The sequence below is a fragment of the Panicum virgatum genome, chromosome 2N (genome assembly GCF_016808335.1).
Source record: "Panicum virgatum strain AP13 chromosome 2N, P.virgatum_v5, whole genome shotgun sequence".
In the NCBI taxonomy this organism is placed as follows: Eukaryota; Viridiplantae; Streptophyta; class Magnoliopsida; order Poales; family Poaceae; genus Panicum; species Panicum virgatum.
Genome location: NC_053146.1, coordinates 68,006,279 through 68,030,331, shown reverse-complemented (window position 1 = coordinate 68,030,331; position 24,053 = coordinate 68,006,279). Strand labels below are relative to the sequence as shown.

At 48.4% G+C, this 24,053-nt stretch overlaps 1 protein-coding gene across 3 annotated transcripts; it reads left to right on the top strand.

Moving 5' to 3' along the window:
• The first annotated feature begins 337 nt into the window (after positions 1-337).
• Positions 338-23,806, top strand: LOC120662085 (protein CHROMATIN REMODELING 5-like). 3 transcript variants are annotated; one of them, XM_039941175.1, is made up of 31 exons: positions 338-868; positions 1,316-1,988; positions 2,107-2,168; positions 3,002-3,424; positions 3,771-4,001; positions 4,119-4,202; positions 4,530-4,589; positions 4,673-4,776; positions 5,240-5,291; positions 5,407-5,470; positions 5,799-5,892; positions 5,977-6,064; positions 6,171-6,305; positions 11,044-11,235; positions 11,318-11,385; positions 11,538-11,631; positions 11,737-11,861; positions 11,942-12,005; positions 12,606-12,815; positions 18,538-18,780; positions 18,896-19,006; positions 19,086-19,175; positions 19,731-19,913; positions 19,998-20,078; positions 20,171-20,413; positions 20,948-21,100; positions 21,186-21,363; positions 21,445-21,626; positions 22,098-22,442; positions 22,522-22,612; positions 22,714-23,806. In XM_039941175.1, exons 2-31 carry the CDS (start codon positions 1,367-1,369, stop codon positions 23,193-23,195), a joined length of 5,154 nt encoding a protein of 1,717 aa, XP_039797109.1. In that variant the 5' UTR covers positions 338-868; positions 1,316-1,366; the 3' UTR covers positions 23,196-23,806. The 3 variants fall into 3 exon arrangements, with proteins under 3 accessions (XP_039797109.1, XP_039797108.1, XP_039797110.1); XM_039941174.1 differs by having other exon boundaries at positions 22,522-22,633; XM_039941176.1 differs by lacking the exons at positions 22,522-22,612; positions 22,714-23,806 and having other exon boundaries at positions 525-868; positions 22,079-22,186.
• The last annotated feature ends 247 nt before the right edge of the window (positions 23,807-24,053 follow it).

Below are 24,053 nucleotides of genomic sequence, written 5' to 3'. Positions count from 1 at the left end.
GTAATTAATAAAGCTCTCTAATTCTCGAAAAAAAAGATGGACCTTGCTACCGGGGGAGAAAACAGGCCAATGTGGCCTGGCCACATCGGCATGCCTAACCCGGGAGTTGAAAGCGTGGAGCCGGGAACCCGTCCGGTTGGACCACAGCCCTCCAGAAATTACGAGGCCGCGAGGCACCAACGCAACGTCACGGCATAGCACGACACTCGCAAGGCTAACAGTCACTGACACGGTACCCCACCTCGTTTCGGGGCCCACCCAGCTACGCGTCGCTTACTGGTTGGCCCCACCAGCGAATTTAGGGGCGTCCAGAGACGGAGACGAGCCCCCGAAATACCACAAACCCCACCCCCACGCGACCGAAACAAATACACAAACGAAAAGCCGAGAGCTGCCATAGAGAGAGAGAGAGAGAGAGAGAGAGAGAGGAAAACTTATCTGTCCTTCTAATCGCCCTTACCCCCTTGTGATAGATAACCACCCCCCTCTCTCTCTGCGCGCCGCCGCCGCCGCCGCCGCCGCGCTGTGCCGCCGGGACCCCGTCACCGGCGATCGCCGCCGTCCAGCCCCCCTCCTCCCCCGCTCCCGATCCGAATTCTAGGCGAAAAATCGCGGAAAATACCGCAAAAAATCGCAGAAATTCGTCCGGTCCTTTTTGAATAAATCGCACGGGCGTTTGCCCTCCCCCTTGCTCCCGCCCGCCGCCTCCCCTTCGCGGCCGCCGGCGACGGCGATCGCGCCAGGCAATAAGCGCCCCTCGGCGAGCCAGACCCGTCTCGTGCCGGTCCGAGCATTCATCTCTGACGCGGGGACCGAGCGCGCGTCGCCCGCCGCCTCCCCCTGCTCCTCTCGTCGGCCGCGGCACGAGGTGCGTCCCCTTGCCACCTCGCGGGTTTTTGTGGGCAGCCTTCGGTTCCAAGGCATGGGCGCGTGTGATGTGCGTCGGTTCGAGTGCTGCGCACCCGATCCGCGACGCCGGCGGCTCGATCTGGCCGCCGCCCGTGCCCCGATCTGTGCGGCGGCGCGCGAATCGGTTGGGATTTAGGGTTTCGGAATCCAATTCGAATTCTGCGCGCTCGAGGCTGCTCACCGTTGCATCACCGCTCCCGCTGCTTGATTTTGATTAGAGTTGGGTTGAGTCACGTCCCCCATCTGAAGAGTTAATCCATTTGGCATTGAAACGATCAACCCCTAACAAAAAAAAACACAGGAAATTAATGCGATTCTATTCGGATTGCCCCCATTTAGGGCACTAGATGTTAATCACTAGCTACTCAAGTGGGGTTCTAAATTGACTTCGTCTCATAAACTGCAGGGAGTGATACAGAGGCTGCCAGAGGAATTCCATGTAATGTCATAATTTGTGATGGCATTCTTCAGCAACTCTGGAAGCAGGGCTGATTCGGGAGGGTACAACTTGAATGAGAAGGCTGATGACGAGGGCGCCTACGAGTCAGTCAGGGATGGGGGTGTTGACTCGAACTCTAGGCAGTGGAACTTAAATGAGAAAGCAGAGGATGCCTACCACAGTGAACCAGAGCAATTTGAAGCTGGCCAGTCAAGTCTGTACTCTTCTGAGAACACATTTGGCCAGCATGCCCGGAGAGTGGGCGGTCCATGGGGTACAAACTTTCTGAAGGATTCCAGGTCCAATCAGACAGCCAAAGAAGTTCTGTCGAATAGGGGAATGGATGCTGCTAGCTTGCTTGATGACATTGATGGTAGTGGGGATGATGATGAGCTGAACAGAGCAAATGGGGATGTGCCTGCTGAGGAAATGCTTTCTGATGACTATTACGAGCAGGATGGAGAGGAGCAGATTGAATCATTGCATCGTGGCGGGACGAAGCAGTCAAGCTGCTCCACTTCTGGTGCAGCAATGAAGTCTGCTTCGCGACAAAAAAAGACGAAGACAAAGTACAATTCTTATGCTGACGATGATGACGATGAGTATAATGATGAGAATGACGACGACGACGATGCAGATGGTATATTCAAATCTCGAGTCTTGTACTCTTGTGTTTAACAAAATAAATGCATTATTGCTTGTATATTTGCCGTTACAACCCATTATTGATTGCCATTTTATTTCTTCCTTATTTGTAGAAGATGATCCCGATGACGTGGATTTTGAGCCAGACAGTGAAACGGACAAGGCTGTTGATAAGGTCTTCCATTGACTCAATCCTCTGCAGTTTCCACACATTAAGCTGCATCACCACCCTATTAAATCAGGCTAATTGGTGTAGTTAATGACTTAATGTTTGTCACAACCATGTTTGAGATTTGCATGCTGCTGCTGCTGCCGCCGCCGCCACCGCCGTGTTATAAAGTCGTTCTGTATGTATATCTCCACGAATGTGAGCCAGTGAGCATTAAAAATAATGTCCTAGTTGAAATCCAACTTCAGGTGATATAATAGGCTGAAGAACACAATTTATCACTTTAAACATCAGATTGGTGATCTAGGGAAATTTATAGACAGAATGATAGTCTATGGAAATGGAATGAAGTACTTGTAACCTATGCAAGCAAGAATTGATGAATGATCAGAACCTTGGATGGATATGCCCCTTTGTTATTCTTGAACAAGGTAATACAATATGCTAGACATGAGTTCTGTGGGCCTTGGCAACTGCATCAGCTGCAGTTGTAACTTCAGAGTCCTGGACACCTGGAATGTTTCTTATTTGGACATTTGGTTTGTATAATGCATTTTCTTGTGGGACTATAAAGGTAAGCTTGTGTTACTCACTGCTGCTGAAGCACTTTTGGAGTGCTTATTTTTGGGACTATGATCATCTGCATACACACTGAGTTTTTTTTTTGCACTTTTCGAAAATTAACCACTATAGCCCTATGTTTCTATTTATGAATTTGCTACTTTTCCCAATGGCTCGTTCAAGGAAATTCTATCAAATTAGTGCTCGAGCTATTATAGATTTTTGCTTGATTGTCTGTGTTGCTGAAGGTTACTCTCTCTGAAACATTTGACTTACAGGATAAGTTTATGGATAGTGAGAATTCTGATGGCGACAATGATGATGAGCTTGAGCTCTCAGATGATGAAGATGATGATTTTGCTGAGAACCGGAGGCAACCTAAACGGCTTAAGGTTGTAGCAACTAAAACTTCCAAGGGAAGAAAGTTGCCTATGCAGGCTCAACGAAGGCGTGGGATGTCTCACACCGATGACGAATATTCCTCAGGAAAAGAGTCAGATGTTCCCAGCGATGCTGATTATCACAGATCAAAAAAACCTGACAGATTGCATCAGAAACCTGTGGGCCGCAATGATGTTGCCCCGCTCAATTCTCATAATGAGATTCGAACTTCTGGAAGGAGGAGGACAGTAAAGAAGATCTCGTATGCTGAAAGTGAAGAAAGTGATGATAGTGAGGAGAAGTCAACTAAACAACAGAAGGTGAGAAATCAATACAAACTATTAGTGAAAGTAGTATTTTTTTGTCACCGAAAAATCAGAACAGATAACTGGCTAGTTCTTGTCATGATGTTTGGCTTGTTTGATTATCATGCTGAATTTAATTAGATATTCTACATGTTGTCATTGAGACGATTTGCTGCGCCTGATGCTAATTTAAGTTGCTTCTTTGCAACAGAAAAATCAAAATATTTGTCTTCTGAGCTTTTTCTCTCTCTCTCTATTTTACTGTCTACATATTACACTGTTAATTGAACTTACTGTCATCTAATTGCGTCAAAATCAATTCATATGTATTATGCCCACCTTAACAAATTTTAATATCTAGCTTAAGGAGGAACCAGAAGAGGAAGACGGTGAAACAATCGAAAGAGTTCTTTGGCATCAACCCAAGGGTGTCGCGGAAGAGGCAATGAGGAACGACCAATCGACTCAACCTACTGTTGTCAGCCTACCATCAGACTTTAATCAACAGTGGGATGAACTAGAGTTCTACATAAAATGGAAAGGGCAGTCTTACCTGCATTGTCAATGGAAGACATTATCGGAGCTCCAAAGTGTAAGTACTTATCTGGACTATAAATATGTATAGATTATCTTACAGTCAGGCGTATGTGTTCACTTCTTTTATCGTGTTCCTTGCTCAATCTGCTTTTATTTAACTTCTACACGGCAGGTTAGTGGATTTAAGAAGGTATTGAATTACACAAAAAGAGTTGCTGAGGAACAGAGGTACAAGAGGGCACTTTCACGTGAGGAGGTAAACCAGTGATACTTTTCAATTCAAAAGATGATAACTTCAACATACCAGCGTCCAGAGGATAAATATCTATGATAGAACTTGGGAAGTGTACAGGAAATGTTCGTGCCTCTTTTTTTTCTTGTTATCAGTGATTCCTGATTTTGGTGCTGTAGTTAGTTATTTTGATGATGATGTTGAAAATTAAGTAATCTCTGTGTTATGTTAATTAGTGATTATGGGCTGAGTAAAAATTGCTTGCAATCACACGAACTTCACCTTGTTGACATAATGGAAGCAATTCAATGTTTCTCCTTGTATGCCAAGTTACTAATTTATTCATCTCAGGTTGAGGTACATGATGTGGGCAAGGAGATGGAGCTGGATCTTATTAAGCAATATAGTCAGGTTTTGTATTGAGCTTAATTTTATACTGTTGGGATACATTGTTCATTATCATGTCTGCATATAGTCTAACATTGAACCTTCAGGTTGAACGGATATTTGCTGATAGGGTCAGTAAAGCTGATGGAGATGATCTGGTTCCGGAATATTTAGTCAAATGGCAAGGCCTTCCATATGCAGAATCTACCTGGTAATTTTTGTGGCATGGTGTCCAGTTTCAGGGCTATGCTTAATTGCTTATTGTTTTGCACATCAATGATCTTCCATGATAAACACATTCGCTCTACCTCTGTTGATTCAGAGTATGATTGTGCTGCATCGATCTTGCATACTCCCTCCGTCCCAAAAAACAAGTCACTTTAGAAATTGTAGGACAGATTAAGAAAGTGGTAAAATGACCTTGCTTGCCCCTATTTATTAGCCATATTTGGCACTAATTGATTCTTACATGCGCATGCGCATACTAAATAGGGTAAGATGACATGTTTTTAGGGACAAAATTTGAATCCTAGAATGACTTGTTTTTTGGGACGGAGGAAGTACATATTATGATTTATCTGGTGGACTTGTAGACAAAATTCTCTTTTGTAGGAATACGTTGTTACTATTTAATTTGTGTACTTACTGGCCTTGTCTTTGGTTCTTTGTTGCAGGGAAAAAGATACTGATATTGAATTTGCTCAAGATGCAATTGATGAATATAAGGTAAGGTACTCAGTAGCCGATATGAGCTTCTGTAATTTTACATATATTACTGCATATAGCATAATATGGTATGTATAAAATGTTGCATCATGACTGGCTTCACACTAAATGTTAGGCCCGTGAAGCTGCCACAGCTATACTTGGGAAAACTGTGGATTTCCAAAGGAAGAAAAGCAAAGGTAACACTTCCCTTCTCATTTTTGACCGATATTTAATAGATAAGGCAGTTTACTTTATTATACACTATTTAGTTTTTTCTGTTTAGTTTTACAACTTCGTTTGTTGTTAACACTTAATAAGTCTTCAATTTGTACGGTAAAAAATGTTATCATATTAATTGATGCTTACCTCTTGTGAACCTACGATGTGCTTAGGGGTCATGGTTTGAATAAGGATATACATGGCTTATCTTTTTGTGTGTGGCCTTGAGGGGATTGAACGAATTTGTTCTTGCAGCAGTGGATCGCTATTGTTCTCTTTAACCTAATCAAAGTTTATGCTTTTCAGCTAGTTTGAGGAGGCTTGATGACCAACCAGAATGGCTAAAAGGTGGTAAACTTCGTGATTATCAGCTTGAAGGACTAAACTTTCTCGTCAATGGGTATGTAAGATCACTATGTATATACATATATGTACAACATAATAAACACATTTTCTTTGTCTGATTGATTGGTTGGTAACACAGGTGGAGAAACGACACTAATGTTATACTTGCTGATGAAATGGGTCTGGGAAAAACTATCCAATCTGTTTCCATGCTTGGCTTTCTTCATGTAAAATTTCCTTTTTTTTTCTTAATAATTTGCTTCTATATTTCATTATGATGAATGGTATAATGATCCTTTCACTGATTACTGATATCTGATATTTATGTTGCAGAATGCTCAAGAGATCAATGGACCGTTTCTTGTAGTTGTGCCACTGTCTACATTGTCGAATTGGGCAAAGGAATTTCGGAAGTGGCTGCCCAACATGAACGTTGTGATTTATGTTGGAAACCGTGCCAGCAGAGAGGTGAACCTATTATATTAATTTTCCATTTCTTATTTGTATGTGATCTAGCTGCCATTATCAAATGCTGGCAGCAGGCATTATAGCCTGAAGTCCGAAAATATTGTTTTGCTAAATATAAACTTAATTGAGAACACCAGTTATTGCTACTGATGGAAATTGACTTATGCAGTGTTAGCACTAGTACTCCCTCTCATAAGTATGAGAGACTGCCCCCCCTGTATGAATATTTTGAACTGGCTAGTAACCTTAATATAAAAACGCTGCTGCTATAGTGTATTAGCATTATGGAGTTTACCTGGATTATATTTTTGTGAGAAATCAATGATATGTTGACTTGTAACCTAGATCATACAAGAGAAGACAAGTATGCTGCAGTATTACTTTCATTCCACTTTGATTTAGATAAGTTTAAAGAAACAATATGACCCACTGTGGAAAGTTGAATACCCCTAAACAGTACTGTTCCTTTTTTACTATATTCATCTTAAATGAGGCTGTTGTCTATCTAGGTTATGATACCATCACAATGTAGTTGAAAATGAAACGAAACCTTTTGGTAACATGGATCTCTGCACAAAACCTTTATACATTGATGCACATTCAATGTGTATATCGCTCTTTAGGACATGGAATTTAATTTTTTGGCTCCTAGTTCTCATTCTGCATGTGTTGCAATTTGTTGTGGGATTAATTATTGTTGGTGTCTATGTGAGCCCATGTATAGAGGCCCATCTAGAGGATCTATATATCCCACCATTTTAGGATTTGGAGGAACACAGGCCATTATTCTCTCCATCATGGTATCATTAGCCTAGGGTTAGGGATCCCTCTCTCCTCCCTCCTCCCCTCCCAGCCGCCGCCGCCGCCGGCAGCCATGGCCGGCCGCCGGCGCTTCCTCCCTCCTTCCCTCCCCTCCCCTCATCTTCCTCTGCTGTCGGCGCTGCTCCTGTGCCGAGCTCTGCTGGCGTCGCCGCCTCCTCTGCCTGGCCGCCGCAGCTTCCTGGCCGCAGATCCGGCCCGCCGCCGCCTTGCAGCCCGCCGCCGCCGCCGCTGCAGCAACTGGCGCGGGCGCCGTGGCCGCGGGTGCGGGGGGCCCCGCCGTCGCCTGGCCCAGGCCGGCCGCCGCCCTGGTCAACTCCCTGCCGCCGCCGGATGGCGCCCCCGCGGATCCGCCCCTGCCGGATCCCGCAGCCGCCGCCGCCATGCAGCAGGCGCTGCAGCCTGGGCCACTGCCATCGATCCGGCTGTCCTGCGGGCCGCGGCGCAGCTGCTGCAGGATCTCGCCGCCGCCGCCACTGCGGCCCACCGTGCCGCTGTCGCCGCGGGCAAGCAGCCCGCCGCCGACGCCGCGCCCGATGCCGCGTGGACCGGGCTCGGGATGTCGCCCGCGGATGCGCCGCTCTCCGCCGCCGCCCTCCTCGCCGCCAAGTCGGAGGCTTCGGCGGCCCAGGAGCGTGTCCGCGTGGCTGCCCTCGCCTAGGAGCGCGAGCGCACCGCGGCTGACGCCTCCGCTCTCCGGGTCGCCGAGGCGGAGCACTTCCTCCGTGTGTCCTCCGGCCAGCTACCCATCGACCCCGAGCCTGGCGCCTCTTCCTCCCACCAGGCCCCGCCCGTTGGATCTGGAGCCCGGCACGACCCGACCGACCCCATGGTCGCCCAGCTCCACCTCCAGGCCGCCGGCGTGCAGAACATCAGGGCCCTGGTCACCGTCCTCCTCGACCCGATGTCGTCCTCCTACGGACGCTGGCGGGACAAGGTCCTGCTCGCCCTCCGCCGCTACGCCCTCGGCGACCACGTCCTCCTCGACACGCCGATCGAAGCGCGGGACGCGGTGTGGCTGCGCCTCGACAGCGTCGCCATGTCCTGGATCTTCGGGACCATCTCCCTGGATCTTCAGGACCTCGTCAGGACTCACGGCGGCACCGCGCGGCAGGCCTGGGTGGCGCTCGAGGGGCAGTTCCTCGGCAACGCCGAGTACCGCGCCCTCCACCTCGACGCCACCTTCCGCACCTTCCAGCAGGGGGACCTCTCCGTTGGTGAGTTTTGCCAGAGGATGAAGGGCATGGCCAATGCTCTTCACGACCTCGGGTGTCCCGTCTCCGATCGGGTCTTGGTGCTCAATGTCCTGCGGGGCCTGAGCAGCACCTATGACCACCTGAAGAGCTGGATCGCCCGCCAGAGGACCTTCCCGTCCTTCCTGCAGGTTCGGGACGACCTCGCCCTCGAGGAGATCACCAGGGGTCTCGCGCCCGGATCGCCCTCGCCCACCCCCACCGCGCTTTTCGCTGCTCCTCCAGCCTCCTCCGCCGCCCCTGCCACCTCTCTCCTTGGTGCTGCTCCCGCCGTGCAGACCGGAGAAGGGGGGGGGGGCGTGGACGTCGGCGAGGGGGGGCGTGGTGGTGGTGGTACTGGTGGCCCTGCTTCTGGGGGTACTGGTACCGGTGGGGGCCGTCGAGGTGCGCCGACTCTGACTCCGGCTCCTGCCCCTGACCCTGGAGGTACGCCCTGGCCATCCTTCAGAAACCCATGGTCAGGGCGCATCTCGATGTGGCCGTTCCAGGGTCCGAGAGGGGGGCCTCGTCCTCAGCTCCAGCCGACGGCCATGTTCACCGGTGCTGCTCCCCTCTCCACGCCGTACTGGACCCCGCCCGCTTAGCCCAGCCAGCAGCCGACCTGGCCTGGGGGGTGGGACCAGGCCACTCTGGCCCAGTCCTTCAGCACCATGGGACTGACGCCGCCGGTCAGCACTGAGTGGATCGCCGACTCGGGTGCCTCCTTCCACACCACTCCTGATGCCGGTATCCTCTCTTCTGTCCGACCCCCACACCCTTCTTGTCCTTCTTCACCGAGGCCAAGTCTGACACGTCTCTCTTCATCTACCGCCATGGGGATGAGACTGCATATCTACTACTCTATATCGATGACATTGTGCTCACAGCCTCCAGTCAGCAGTTGCTTCAGAGTGTCATCTCTTTGTAGCAGGAGTTTGCCATGAAGGATCTGGGTAAGCTCCACCACTTCTTGGGCGTCACTGTTGAGCCTCACCCGTCTAGTCTTCTCCTTCACTAGTGGCAATACGCATTTGATATTCTGGAGCGGGCTGGGATGACTGATTGCAAGCCCTGCTCCACTCCTGTCGACACTCAGGCGAAGCTGTCTGCTGATCTGGGTGATCCGGTGGCTGATCCTACTGCCTACCGGAGTCTGGCCGGCGCTTTACAGTACCTCACCTTCACCAGGCCGGACCTCACCTACGCTGTTCAGCAGGTCTGACTCCATATGCATGATCCCCGGGAGTCACACCTTGTCGCGCTGAAGCTTCTCCGCTACGTCCGTGGCACTGTGGACCTTGGCCTGGTGCTTCACCGCTCGTCCTCTGCTGAGCTAGTGGTCTACGCCGACGCTGACTGGGCTGGCTGCCCGGACACTCGTCGCTCCACTTCCGGCTACGCCATCTTCTTGGGCGGCAACTTGGTCTCCTGGTCGTCCAAGCGGCAGCCGGTTGTCTCCCGCTCCAGTGCTGAGGCGGAGTACCGTGCTGTCGCTAACGGCGTGGCAGAGGCGTCCTGGGTCCGACAGCTCTTGGCGGAGCTCCACAGCCCGCTCGCCAAGAGCACGCTCGTCTACTGCGACACGTCAGCGCCGTGTATCTCTCCACCAACCCCGTCCAGCATCAGCGGATGAAGCATGTGGAGATCGACCTACACTTCATGCGCGACAGAGTCGCCATCGGCGATGTTCGGGTACTCCATGTCTCGACTACCTCCCAGTTTGCTGACATCTTCACCAAGGGACTGCCCTCCTCGACCTTCTTGGAGTTTCGCTCCAGCCTCAACATAGCCGGTGGCTAGTTGTGGCTGCGGGGGTATTTGCCCTTTGTACTCTTTTTGTACTATCTTCTTGTCCAGTCTTGAATACCGCTGCACTGGTACATAGTTACAGGATTCGGGGTCGATGCCTCGTCCCACGACCCGGGAACGCCGTTCCGATTCGAGGGTCGGGGTCGAAGAGGTCGGTGTCCCATTCAAGGTTGGATCGCGTCCCGGTTTGAGAGGCGGTTTGAGAGGGGTCGCGGCCCCATTACTAACAGATTTAATTGGGATAAGGAGGTTAAGGATAGTGGATCAGTGTGGTTTTTATTAAACAATGAGCTGAGTACGTGTAGCATGGTCTAAATGTACTTTTTTATATGTTTCTTATATGCTTGTGCAGATTAGTTTCTTCATTAGTAGCACATATATATAGTTTTTGTCTTTATAAAGACGTGCCGACCCGAAGATATCGACCCGGATGAATTAGGGTCGTGTTCCATATAATAATTTATCGTTCCATAGAAGTATACCCCCTTCGTACCACAATTTTATAAAGTGACGACCCTCGACCCGGTCGACCCAGGAACTTTGTGACTATGCGCCGGTACTTCAGACTGCGGGGGAGTTTTAGCTTTCTTGTTGTCCAGTCTTGAACACCGCTGCGCCGGTAGTTCAGACTGCGGGGGGGGTGTTGGTGTATATCTGAGCCCATGTATAGAGGCCCATCTACAGGCCCATATATATGATCTATATATTTCATCCTTCTAGGGTTTGGAGGAATACAAGCCATTATTCTCTCCATCAATTATGAATGTGTTATCTTAATATACCAGAAGTCACAAAATTCTAATTCATACTCTTTTTAAGTTAGTTTTATTCACATTAGTTGTGTCCTGATTTTTTTTCTTGCAATCTGCTTCCCCCAGATGTGCCAGCAGTATGAATTTTTTTCAGACAAGAAGGGTGGACGGCATGTAAAATTCCACACGTTGATAACTACATATGAGGTGATTCTCAAGGACAAAGCTGTTCTTTCCAAGATCAAATGGAACTATCTTATGGTTGATGAAGCCCACCGGTTAAAAAATTGTGAAGCATCACTGTATACTACCCTTTTGGTATGAGACAATTTCTTAAGCATAATAGCTTCTGTATACACGTTACTGGGACAAAGATACTAAAGTTATGTCGCTTCTACAGGAATTCAGCACTAAGAATAAGCTGCTTATCACGGGAACACCTTTGCAGAACAGTGTCGAAGAGCTTTGGTATGTCTTTTTTTTTGTGTAAAACTGTAATAGTTCAATTTTTTTGGGGCTATTTTCAATTCATATGTAACTTGACACAACAATTTGTCGCCATCTAGCCTCTTTCCATTTTTTTCATTCTTTTATTGTTGCTAAGCTGTCGTTTTTTGTAGGGCATTACTTCATTTCCTTGATCCAGTCAAATTCAACAGCAAGGATAGTTTTGTTGAGAAATACAAAAATTTGAGTTCCTTCAATGAAACTGAGGTAATGTTTCAAATGAAAGTTTTATCTTCTCTGGACAAACATCTATTGCTATTGATTTTTCATTCATAGAACTCCCATAACTTCATTTGCCCTTATTTCTTATAGCTGGCGAATCTGCACAAGGAATTGAGGCCTCACATTCTAAGACGAGTTATAAAAGATGTTGAGAAGTCTTTACCTCCTAAAATTGAGCGGATTCTACGTGTCGAGATGTCACCCCTTCAGAAACAGTGAGTACTAAGGTCATCATTGCATTTTATTTTTCATTGAGGTTAATCTTTATTGGGTATGTGACTATGTGTATTATTAGGTACTACAAGTGGATTTTGGAGCGGAATTTTCAGAATCTGAATAAAGGAGTCCGGGGCAATCAGGTTTTTGTTATGTCTTAGCCATCATCTTCTTTTAATCAAGTTCTTGTGCTTTCTTAGTGCTCTGTGGTTTTATTTATTTTTTAATGGGCGCCTTTAGTTCTTCAGGTGCATCTTCTGTCTTTTCTGTCAGCATCGGTTACTATCCTTTTCTGTCAGCATCGGTTACTATCCTATCTTCATATCTTGGAATTGATGACTGAGCCATTTGAACCATTTCATGGCCAGAAGTGAATATATGGTGTCCTGCTAGTCTAGAACCATTTTATGCTATGGGGCCTGCCAGTTGCCATGGAGCCCAGGATGATCTGGATTGGAGCAATGTTACTGTTCTGTTGCTAGTCATGCTTGCTCATCAAACTGGCTCAGCATGGGCAAGGCAATGCTTGGCCCATTGTGAGTTTGGGACTTTGGGAGCCATATTGGATCTCCCATGTGGCAAGGATTATTTGTTACTTTTCCATGTTCTGATCTACTAACCCCATATATTTAGGTTCAGCAACAATTATTTTAAGGCCCATACTGATTTACATCTTGAAGGGAACTGAACACATAGTCAAGCTATCTTATTTTATCTGACTGACTGAATCATGGCATATGCAGGTCTCACTTTTGAACATTGTTGTTGAATTGAAGAAATGCTGCAACCATCCATTCTTGTTCGAAAGTGCTGATCATGGTTATGGTGGAGATAGCATTGGCGATCGAAATAAAGTTGAACGCATTGTTATGAGTAGCGGGAAACTTGTTTTGTTGGACAAATTATTGGTGAGACTACGGGAGACTAACCATCGTGTGCTTATATTCTCACAGGTTTGTATCTACAATTTAGTACCACACATTGAGGTTCCACAAATTTTAAATTGCTGTAACATTTGTTAGTTTTGAATGTCTGTCTAGAACAACTATTGTTACAGCAGCATCTGTCTTGTATTGAAGTAAGACAAATCTATCAGAGAGCGAGAATGTATGGCAACCTGTCTGTTGGTGTGTATTGAGCTCATGTATAGAGGCTCATCTAGAGGCCCATGTATAGGAACTATATATCCCACTCTTCTAGGGTTTGGAGGAATACAAGCCATTATTCTCTCCTATTCTCTCTCTCTTACATGGTATCAGACTAGCTCATGGCCGCCACCGCCGCCGGCCTTCTTCTCCTTCCCTCCCCTCTCCTCCTTCCCTCCACTCTCCCCTGCTTCTGGATCGGGCGGAGCCGCCCATGGCGTTGCGGGCGCTGGCCTCTGCCTCTGGATCGTGCGGGGCTGCCCCTGCAGTTGCGGGCGCTGGCCCCACGGCCTGGTGCCCCCCTGTCGCGGCCGCCGGGACCCCCCCTCCTCCCCTGGCCGCCGGGCCCCTTCCTCCCTTGGCCGCTGCTCTGTCCAGCCGCCGGGCGCCGCCAGAGGGCGCCGCGCCGGGCGCGCTGGCCCCGAGCGCCGCCGCCGCGGCCCCTGTTCTGCACGGCGCGGGCGCACTCCAGCAGCAGCTGCGCGGCCCACCTTCCGGCTCGCTGCACGCACTGGCTGTCGCCCCTGCAGCCGGATCCGCCGCCGCCGTCCCTGGCGCTGCAGTCCCTGGCGCCATCCGCCGGCCCCGGCGCTCCTCCAGCAGCCCAGGCCGCCGGGCGCGCGTGGCCTGCCCAGTCCGCCGCCGCCGCCCCCGCGGGATCCGCCGCCGCCGCTACCCTGGCCGCCGGGCGCGCGTGGCCTGCCCAGTCCGCCGCCGCCGCCCCCCGCGGGATCTGCCGCCGCAGGGGGCGCTACCGCCGCCGCCCTGGCGCCTCTCGCGGCCCCCGGCGCCGCCCCTGCTACCGCGCATGAGCGAGCGCAGGAGATGCTGCGGGACCTCGAGGCCAAGCTCGTCCAGGCCGCACAGGCGCACGCCGCGCGGGCCAGCCGCCGCCGCGCAGGCCGTCGCGCCCAGGGACCCCGCGCGGGCCGCTGCCTCCCTCGCTGCCGAGCGCGCTGCGCAGGCTGCCGCCCCCGGCGCGTGGCTGCCCCAACGCTCCGCTGCCGCCCCGGCCGATGGATCCGCCTTTCCTGCTGTGCTGCCCCTGCCTGCGCTCGCGACGGCCGCGCTGGCCATGGCGCGGGTGCTCGCGCCCGCGGTCGCGTCGTTCTGGACCCCACCCGCTCAGCCCAGCCAGCAGCCGACTTGGCCTGGGGGGTGGGACCAGGCTACACTGGCGTAGTCCTTCAGCGCCATGGGGCTGACGCCGCCGGTCAGCATCGAGTGGATCGCCGACTCGGGTGCCTCCTTCCACACCACCTAGATGCCGGTATCCTCTCTTCTGTCCGGCCCCCACACCCCTCTTGTCCTTCTTCCATCATGGTTGGTGATGGGCCTTGCCTTCCTGTCACCGCCGTGGGTTCTGCTCTTGGTTCTTTTCGTCTTCCCAATGTCCTTGTTGCTCCTCAGATGATTCATATTCTTATTTCCATTCGTCAGTTTACAGCTGACAATTCTTATTCCATCGAGTTTGATTCTTCTGGCCTCACTGTAAAGGATTCGGCATCCTGGCGTCCGCTACTCCGGTGTGACAGCACGAGGCCCCTTTACACCCTTCGCCTTTCTTCTTCCACTGCACCACTCTCGCCTTCTTCTTCATCTGCTGCTTTAGCCGCGACTCTGCCTTATACCACCTGGCACCGCCGTCTTGGTCACCCCGGCCGCGACATTCTGGCTCAGCTCAGTCATAGTACAGATGTTCCTTGTACTACGGCTCATGCTGAGCACCACTGCCATGCGTGCCAGCTTGGTCGTCATGTTCGACTTCTCTTTTTTTTCTTCTTCTTCGCATGCTGCGCATGCTTTTGATCTTTGATCTTGTTCACTGTGACCTGTGGACCTCTCATGTTCTCAGCCTCTCTGGATACAAATACTATCTGGTGGTGGTCGATGATTTCTCACACTACTCTTGGACTTTTCCTTTGCGTGCCAAGTCCGAGACCTTTCCCACCCTCCACTTTTTTGCCTGGGTGTCCACTCCATTCGGCCTCACCATTAAGGCCGTCCAGTGTGACAACGGGCGTGAGTTCGATAACTCCACCTCCCGTTCCTTCTTCCTCTCTCGGGGTGCTCAGCTGCGTATGTCTTGTTCGTATACTTCTCCTCAGAACGGCAAGGCTGAGCGGATGATTCGCACGACGAACGACGTCGTGCGCACCCTTCTGATCCAGGCCTCTCTGCCCCGCGCTTCTGGGCTGAGAGCCTCCACACCGCCACCTACTTGTTTAACCGTCTTCCGTCCACTGCTTCTCCTGCTCCCATTCCTCACCACGCTCTTTTCGGTACCCTTCCTCGCTACGACCACCTTCGGGTCTTCGGTTGTGCGTGTTACCCTAACACTTCCGCCACTGCTCACAAGTTGGCGCCTCGCTCGACTCGTTGTGTGTTTCTTGGTTACTCCCCTGACCACAAGGGGTACCGATGCTTTGACCTCACCTCTCGCCGCGTCCTAATCTCCCGACACGTCGTCTTTGACGAGTCGGATTTCCCCTACTCGACCTCCTCCACACCTTCTCCTGACCCCGAGTTGGAGTCCCTGTTTCCGACTGACCCGGTGGTTCAGCCATCTTTACCTGTCTGCCCTTTCCCTGCAGGTTTTCCCGGCACACCGGCACCGCTTCCGGTGATCCCTGCTGCGCCATGCGCGGCCCCGGTGCCCGCTGTCGCACCACGCGCTGCCCCAGAACCTCCTGTCGTGCCGGGCGCGGCCCCGGGGTCTCCTGCTGTGCCACGCGCGGCCCCGGTGCCTCCTCCTGCACCTGCGCAGTACGCTCAGTCGGTGCAAGTGTACCAGCGTCGTTCGGCGCCGACACCGGCGCCGCCGCGGTACACTCAGCCGGTGCAGGTGTACCGGCGTCGGTCGGCACCAACACTGGCGCCGCCTCCGGCTCCGAAGGCTCCTGCGACGTGCCTCTGCCGACTCGCTCTCGAGTCGAGCCGGCGGTGTACCACCCGCCAGTCGTCCATCGGAATCCTCGACATATCCATCACATGGTGACTCGGCGGATGGCGTCTCAGGCCGCGACTCTCTCCGCCACCGAGGGAGAGCCGCGGGTCTCTCCGGTACTCTCCTCTGTCCGCGACGCCTTGGCGGATCCTCACTGGCGTCGCGCGATGGAAGAGGAGTATGCGGCTCTTCTTGCTAACCAGACGTGGGACCTCGTGCCGCGTCCGTCTGGTTGCAATGTGGTCACAGGCAAGTGGATCTGGACGCATAAGCGTCGGGCTGACGGCACACTGGAGCGCTACAAGGCTCGCTGGGTTCTCCGGGGTTTCACCCAGCGGTCTGGTGTGGACTATGATGAGACCTTCAGTCCAGTGGTGAAGCCTGCTACGGTGCGCACGGTCCTCTCGCTTGCGCTCTCTCGCTCTTGGCCTGTGCACCAGCTGGATGTGAAGAATGCCTTTCTCCACGGCACTCTGTCAGAGACAGTCTACTGCAGTCAGCCAGCGGGATTTGTGGACTCAAGTCGTCCGGATATGGTCTGCCGGCTCAACAAGTCCCTCTATGTTGTGAAGCAGGCTCCTCGGGCTTGGTACTCTCGGTTCGCCACGTTCTTGCTGACTTTGGGATTCACCGAGGCCAAGGCTGACACTTCTCTGTTCATCTACCGCCGTGGGGATGAGACTGCCTACCTGCTGCTCTATGTTGATGATATTGTGCTCACCGCCTCCAGTCAGCAGCTGCTTGCGCGCATTATCTCCTCTCTGCAGCAGGAGTTTGCTATGAAGGATTTTGGTCAGCTCCACGACTTCTTGGGCGTCACTGTTGAGCCTCGCCCGTCTGGCCTTCTCCTTCACCAGTGGCAGTACGCACTCGATATTCTGGAGCGGGCTGGGATGACTGATTGCAAGCCCTGCTCCACTCCTGTCGACACTTAGGCGAAGCTGTCTGATGATCTGGGTGCTCCTGTGACTGATCCTACTGCCTATCGGAGTCTGGCCGGTGCTCTGCAGTGCCTCACCTTCACCAGGCCGGACCTCACCTACGCTGTTCAGTAGGTCTGTCTCCATATGCATGATCCCCGGGAGTCATACCTTGCTGCGCTGAAGCATCTCCTCCGCTACGTCCGTGGCACTGTGGACCTCGGCCTGGTGCTTCACCGCTCGTCCTCTGTTGAGCTGGTGGTCTACGCCGACGCTGACTGGGCTGGCTGCCCGGACACTCGTCGCTCCACTTCCGGCTACGCCATCTTCCTAGGTGGCAACCTGGTCTCCTAGTCGTCCAAGCGGCAGCCGGTTACGACAGCTCTTGGCGGAGCTCCACAACCCGCTTGCCAAGAGCACGCTTGTCTACTGCGACAACGTCAGCGCCGTGTATCTCTCCACCAACCCCGTTCAGCATCAGCGGACGAAGCATGTGGAGATCGACTTGCACTTCGTGCGCGACAGGGTCGCCATCGGCGATGTTCGGGTACTCCACGTCCCGACCACCTCCCAGTTTGCCGACATCTTCACCAAGGGACTACCCTCCTCGACCTTCTCGGAGTTTCGCTCCAGCCTCAACGTAGTAGGTGGCTAGTTGTGGCTGCCGGGGGGGGGTGTTTGCCCTTTGTACTTTCTTCTTGTCCAGTTTTGAACACCGCTGCGACGGTAGTTCAGACTGCAGGGGGGTGTTGGCTTTCTTGTTGTCCAGTCTTGAACACCGCTGCGCCGGTAGTTCAGACTGCGGGGGAGGTGTTGGTGTATATTGAGCCCTTGTATAGAGGCCCATCTAGAGGCTCATGTATAGGAACTATATATCCCACCCTTCTAGGGTTTGGAAGAATACAAGCCATTATTCTCTCATATTCTCTCTTACACTGTCGAACACACCTTTGGGAATCTTTGAGCTCTGCTCGTGGCAGAACCAGATGCTTAAGCTAGGTTAGCCGGTTGCTAGAAATGATCAACGTCATGATATAATAAAATTGAAAATAAAACTAATTTTAATGAATTACTTTCTTTGGTCCAAAAAATATCTTTTTAGCTCTATGATGATTTATGACAATGGCTAAAAGGCTTCCAGATTGTATACTTGATGGATAATGTTTTCTAGAAAGTTCAAAACAAGAAGCATTTGCAAAGCAAAACAAAATGCTTAAACATACTCCATTTTAGAACAGAGATAAAAGATCTCAAGGGTTTATACTAGCAGCCTGAAAGATTATAAATCTATCAACCCTAATTATATGCAAGATGTGTATGAAACTGATGTGGTGATATGTCTAGCATATGGTTGCTGGTTTGTATGTAAGTTGGTTGATGTGCAGGGCAACGCTTAGCCAATCCTGATCTTGGAGGAAGCAACCTCAATGAATTTGTGTTGATGTTTTTTGGTTTTTCATTGCACTAGCTTCTATTTCTGCTGTTGTTTTCTCTCTGTGATTGGTAGATTTCTTTTAATAGAATTTTTGTGGCTGTCACTCGCTTGAAAGCTAAAACATTACTAAAACTGTTTCCTTATTTTGTTAACAGCAATATATTGGGAAACCCAATTTTATTCGAAGTATCTACACCTCATATAGTTACTTCTTTTGATACCTTGCAGATGGTTAAGATGTTGGACATCCTTGCGGAATACCTCTCTCTCCGGGGATTCCAGTTTCAGAGGCTTGATGGTAGTACAAGAGCAGACCTTCGTCACCAAGCCATGGAACATTTCAATGCTCCTGGAAGTGATGACTTCTGTTTTCTTTTATCCACACGTGCCGGAGGACTTGGTATTAATCTTGCAACTGCAGATACAGTGATAATTTTTGATTCAGATTGGAATCCTCAAAATGATTTGCAGGTCCCTCCCTCCCTCCCTCCCTCCCTGTGGAAGTGCGTGCACGTCGCGCGCGCATGTGTGTTGTCTAATATATAAAGATTTTCTTATCTTTTTTGTATGATTCATTTCTTGCTAGGCAATGAGTAGGGCACATAGGATTGGTCAACAAGAGACTGTTAACATCTACCGTTTCGTCACGTGCAAAAGCGTGGAAGAGAATATATTGGAACGCGCAAAGAAAAAGATGGTTGCCACACTGCTTAGTTGATGTATTCTTTTAGTAGGATGATTGAACTATTCTATTTACATATTCCCCCCTTTTTTAGGTTCTTGATCACTTGGTGATTCAGAAACTAAATGCTGAAGGCAGACTTGAGAAGAAAGAATCCAAAAAGGGTGGCTCCATGTTTGACAAGGTAGGTTTTGTTTTCAACTAATTGTTTACTCCCTCCGTCCCATAAAACAAGTCATCCTAAAAATTTTAAGACAAACTAACAAGAAGGTAAAATGACCATGTTTGCCCCCTGTAGATTATCCATATTTGGCACTAATTGATTCTTGCATGCACATGCACTTTCTAATTAGGGTAGGATGACTTGTTTTTTGGGACAAATTTTGAATTCCAGGATGACTAGTATTTTGGGACGGATGGAGTATATGTTTGTGGTTACTGTAAATTTATTATGAGATTCCTGTAAAATTCCTGCATTTCCAAATGGGACGGCCATAATTGCGGCTGCTAGTTAAAACAAGTTGTAATATGTACCTTCTGAATTTTTCGTACAGCTTGTCAATATGATTGAAATTGAAGTGTATCATATTAATGTATAACGTTCTTGTGCCTTCTGCCTTAGATCAGGAGTACACTTGTGAGAAAGCAAATAAAGAGATACATCTACTACTTCCTTGTTCTACTCTGTTTTACTTTTATTCTGTTGTACTATTCTGATGTAAGCTGCATCACTTGGCAGAATGAACTTTCAGCTATATTGAGGTTTGGGGCAGAGGAGTTGTTCAAAGAAGACAAGACTGATGAAGAGACCAAGAGGAACCTTGAAAGTTTGGACATTGATGAAATTCTTGAGAGAGCTGAGAAAGTTGAAACGAAGGGTGGTGAAGGGGAGGAAGGAAATGAGCTTCTTAGCGCTTTCAAGGCATGTGATGTGTATGCTATATACCCATGTTACTAATGCTGACCTGGAACTATTCTGTATTAATTTTTTACATATATTGGGTAGGTGGCTAACTTTTCCAGTGGTGAAGATGATGCCACATTCTGGAGTAGACTAATACAGCCAGATCCTGCAGATATGGTTCAGGTATGATTGGCTAGTGGCTTTGCGCATTGATTATAACCTGCTTTAGTCATTTCTTTCTGTAATATCAGAGAGTAATAACTGATGTTCTTCAGGAAACTTTGGCACCGCGTGCTGCACGAAGTAAAAAGAGCTATGTTGAAGATCCTCAACTTGACAAAAATAATAATAACAGGAAAAGGCGGGCAGTTGAGGCACAAGAAAAGCCTAGGAGGCGTTCTGGCAGAACAGTGGAAACAGCTGTTTCATTACCATTGGTTGATGGGGCTGTAGCTCAAGTACGAGAGTGGTCTTTTGGCAGTATTCCAAAGAAGGACGCTTCCCGTTTTGTACGAGCGGTAATATGCACCTTGTATCTATTTATTTGGTTAATCTGCTTTACTGACTGTTGAATTGTATATTCCTTTTTACGATTAACTGTTAATTGTATATTGAAAGTACCTCGAAGCATGCTATCAGTATATCATCATATCATCTCCTTTGCTTCGAGTTGATGGGATATCTTCGCATTTTTAATCTTGTCTTAGGAATTATTTTACTGTATTATGTGCTTCGCATTGGTGAATGATGTGGTGATGCGCAACCAGCAAGGCACATTTGGTTCACATTTGCAATCTTCTGCAATGCAATGACTTTAGCTGTTAAAACATGATTATAGGACAAATAACTAACTGTATATATATATTTCGAAAAAGTAACTATATACTAGTCCAGTTCTTTTCGTACTTAAGATCAAGCCATATTATATTAATTTTCAAGTTTTTTCATGGAAAAATTTCTGGTTGCACTTTTTTTTTGTGTGTCAACAGTTAGTCATTTCACTTGCACTTCAACTTTCATATAAGCCTCTCACCTTATAAGTGACTTTTTAGGTAAAAAAATTTGGGAATGCAACCCAGATTGACTCAATTGTGGATGATGTTGGTGGTGTATTAGCGAAGGCACCACATGAAGCACAAATAGAGCTGTTTGATTTGCTGATTGATGGTTGCCAGGAGGCAGTTAAAGAGAATACAGATATCAAGGTAATAACTGTCTACCCTTTTCGTAAACTGTACATGGCACTTTGTACTTCACCTTTGTTAAGTTCTATTTGCACCTCCAATATAGGGCACAGTTTTGGATTTTTTCGGTGTACCTGTGAAGCCCTACGAATTGCTGGATCGTGTTGAAGAGCTTCAGTTCTTGGCAAAGAGAATTGCACGTTACAAAGATCCAATCAAGCAATATCGGATCCAGTTACCTTACAAAAAGCCTCAGTGGTCCGCAAGCTGTGGATGGACTGAAAGTAATTGCACTTGAACCTAGTTGTTTAGAAACTCTGTAAAAAGTTATAGGTTCTTATAATCTGTTTCTTGTATTGTCATAGCTGATGATGCTAGATTGATGGTTGGAATTCATTGGTATGGCTACGGTAATTGGGAGAAAATACGGTTGGATCCAAAGCTTGGCCTGACAACAAAAATTGCACCAGCAACACTTGGTGAAAGAGAGACATTTTTACCACGTGCTCCAAACTTGGATAATCGTGCTAGTGCTCTCCTGCAAAAGGTATTCACGCACCTGCACCTGTTCTTATCATATAAATTAGTTTGGATTTTTATAGTCTGTCATGGTAACAGTTATCCAAATTAAAATGGAAATCCTAAATGCTTCATAGGATGGATCAAGTGGAGTGGCATGTATGTGTTACCTTGACAACGTAATTATAAGGGTTTGTTTAAATGAATACCCCAACTTCAGTCTGATCCAACTGTTTATATATTTTATGCATGCATTTGGGGCATTGTAGTGGATAAGGCAATTAAGAAAATACTAGCTAGCGATTTTTTTATTTGTTTGCTTGAGTGCTTGACATGTTTTAGTTGCTTGGAGCCATGTTTGAGATTTATTTTTATAAGAGTATAAATGAATGTTCCATCTTGAATTTCATGTCTTTGGTACAACAAGATTTGTATATTCTACATGCTATGCATTTGTTTTGCATTCTATTATGTTGACAAGAAGTTGTATTTGTTCAAGGAATATGCCAAGTTTAGTGGTAAGAGCTCAAAAGCCAAAGGAGGTTCCCGCCAGACAGTCAATAACGACAGTAGTGGAACTCGACCAATGAGAAGCCGGCAAAAGGATGCACAAGAAAAGGACGATAATAAGTCAAACAAAGACGACATCCAGAAGCGCAAGATAGTGGAAGCTGAAGCAAGAGAAGAAGGTGAAATTTCTGAATCAGAGGCGGAGACAAAGTATCGTCTGGACAAGGAGGAAAAGTGGCTTGAATGGTGCTCTGAAGTTTTAGATGAGGAGCAGGAAACTTTGAAGCGCTTGGATAGGCTACAGAATACAAGCGTAAACCTCCCAAAGGAAAAGGTGTTTGCTTTTTCTGTTGTCAGTATATTCTTAAAACTGCTCTTCCACCAAAATCTTACCTTTAATTTACTTTGTTTAGGTTCTTTCGAGAATTCGCAAGTACCTCCAGATAATTGGGGACAAAATTGGGGAGGTTGTCCGGCAACACAGCGAGTCTTATAGGCAATCCCGTAAGTCTAGTCGCTCCTCCCGTAAGTGTTATCTGTTCCCTTCTCCAAAATCATTCTGAGACATTGTGCAGAAAATTTTAAAGGCGTATGGTTGCTTGCAGGTATGACCATGAGGTTATGGAATTATGTTGCAACCTTTTCAAATATGTCAGGGGAACAGCTGCATGATCTCTATTTGAAACTTAGTCAAGACCTGGAAGGTGGAGTTGGCCCATCCCATGGTGGTAATTTCGCATCAATTCCTCCCACTAAGGGAGGTAACTCAAATCAGCTTCATCCTTCGAGAAACCAAAGGCCAACCAGGTCTCTCCAGTACACTTCTGAGTCTTTCCATAATAGTGATAACTCTGGAAGTTCTGAAGCCTGGAAGCGTCGACGGAGAGCTGACCCAGATAACCAATTTGACACTCAGCCTTTGTACCAACCTCCCCCAATGATGACTAATGGAAATAGGTTGCAGGAATCTAGTGCTGCTGGTATTCTTGGCTGGGGTCCAGTTGAAATGAGACGGTATGGTAATGAAAGGCCAAAACGGGGTGTTCATCCTAGTCATTTCCCTGCTGGGCATGGTCCTTTGCTGTAGTTGAAGGAAGTAGTCCATGGAAACAACCTTTGTCCATTAAGGCATAACTGTTCCCAAGGATTTCAACTTCCATGTACTTAGAAATGGCAGGAGTCCATCGGACTTGAAATTCTTTTTGCACAACAAAAAGGAATAAAGAGGCAAACCTGACTGGATCACAGTTTTGAATTCTGTGCCTCAAAAGTTATGCCTGGACTCCTGAGGTGATGCGCGGAATTGTTAACAGTGTACACAGAACATCATTCTGACACCATCTCACCAAAACAAATATATGGTGGCTCGTGAACTACCAAGAGGAAGAGTTAGAGAAAGTTTTGTCGGTTCAGTTTTGTGATCTAATAGAAAGTTGTCATTTAGAAAAGTTCATCTCAACAATGATCTATAGTTCAATCTCAATACATGTATTATGTTTTACATTGCAATATAATGAAATATGGTTCAGCTCTCCCCCTCCTATCAATGTTTCTGTCCTTTTTGTATTCTGTTGTTGTAACAGAGCAAAGGAAAGCATCTTGCTCTCGTTTTGGAGCAACAATAAGGTTGCAACAGGCATAACATGTGTTATTTTGTTTTGATTTCTGTAAATAAAGGTGGAACTTACCCTTGGTTGATGCCATAATTGTTGTATATTTGTATTGCTCCCATACTGAAAGTGGCGCGGTTATACTGAATGGCGAGCATCAGGTGGGTAATATATATTTCAAGTAATTGTTTGATACCATCTTGGTGTTATTTTCATTTTGACATATGTCTTCCATGATCTATGGTGCAGGTGAATTAGCTGATCGAGATACTTTTACAAGTCATTTGGTCGGAAGTCACATGGTTTCTACTTTGACATGGTTGCCGACTTGTGCG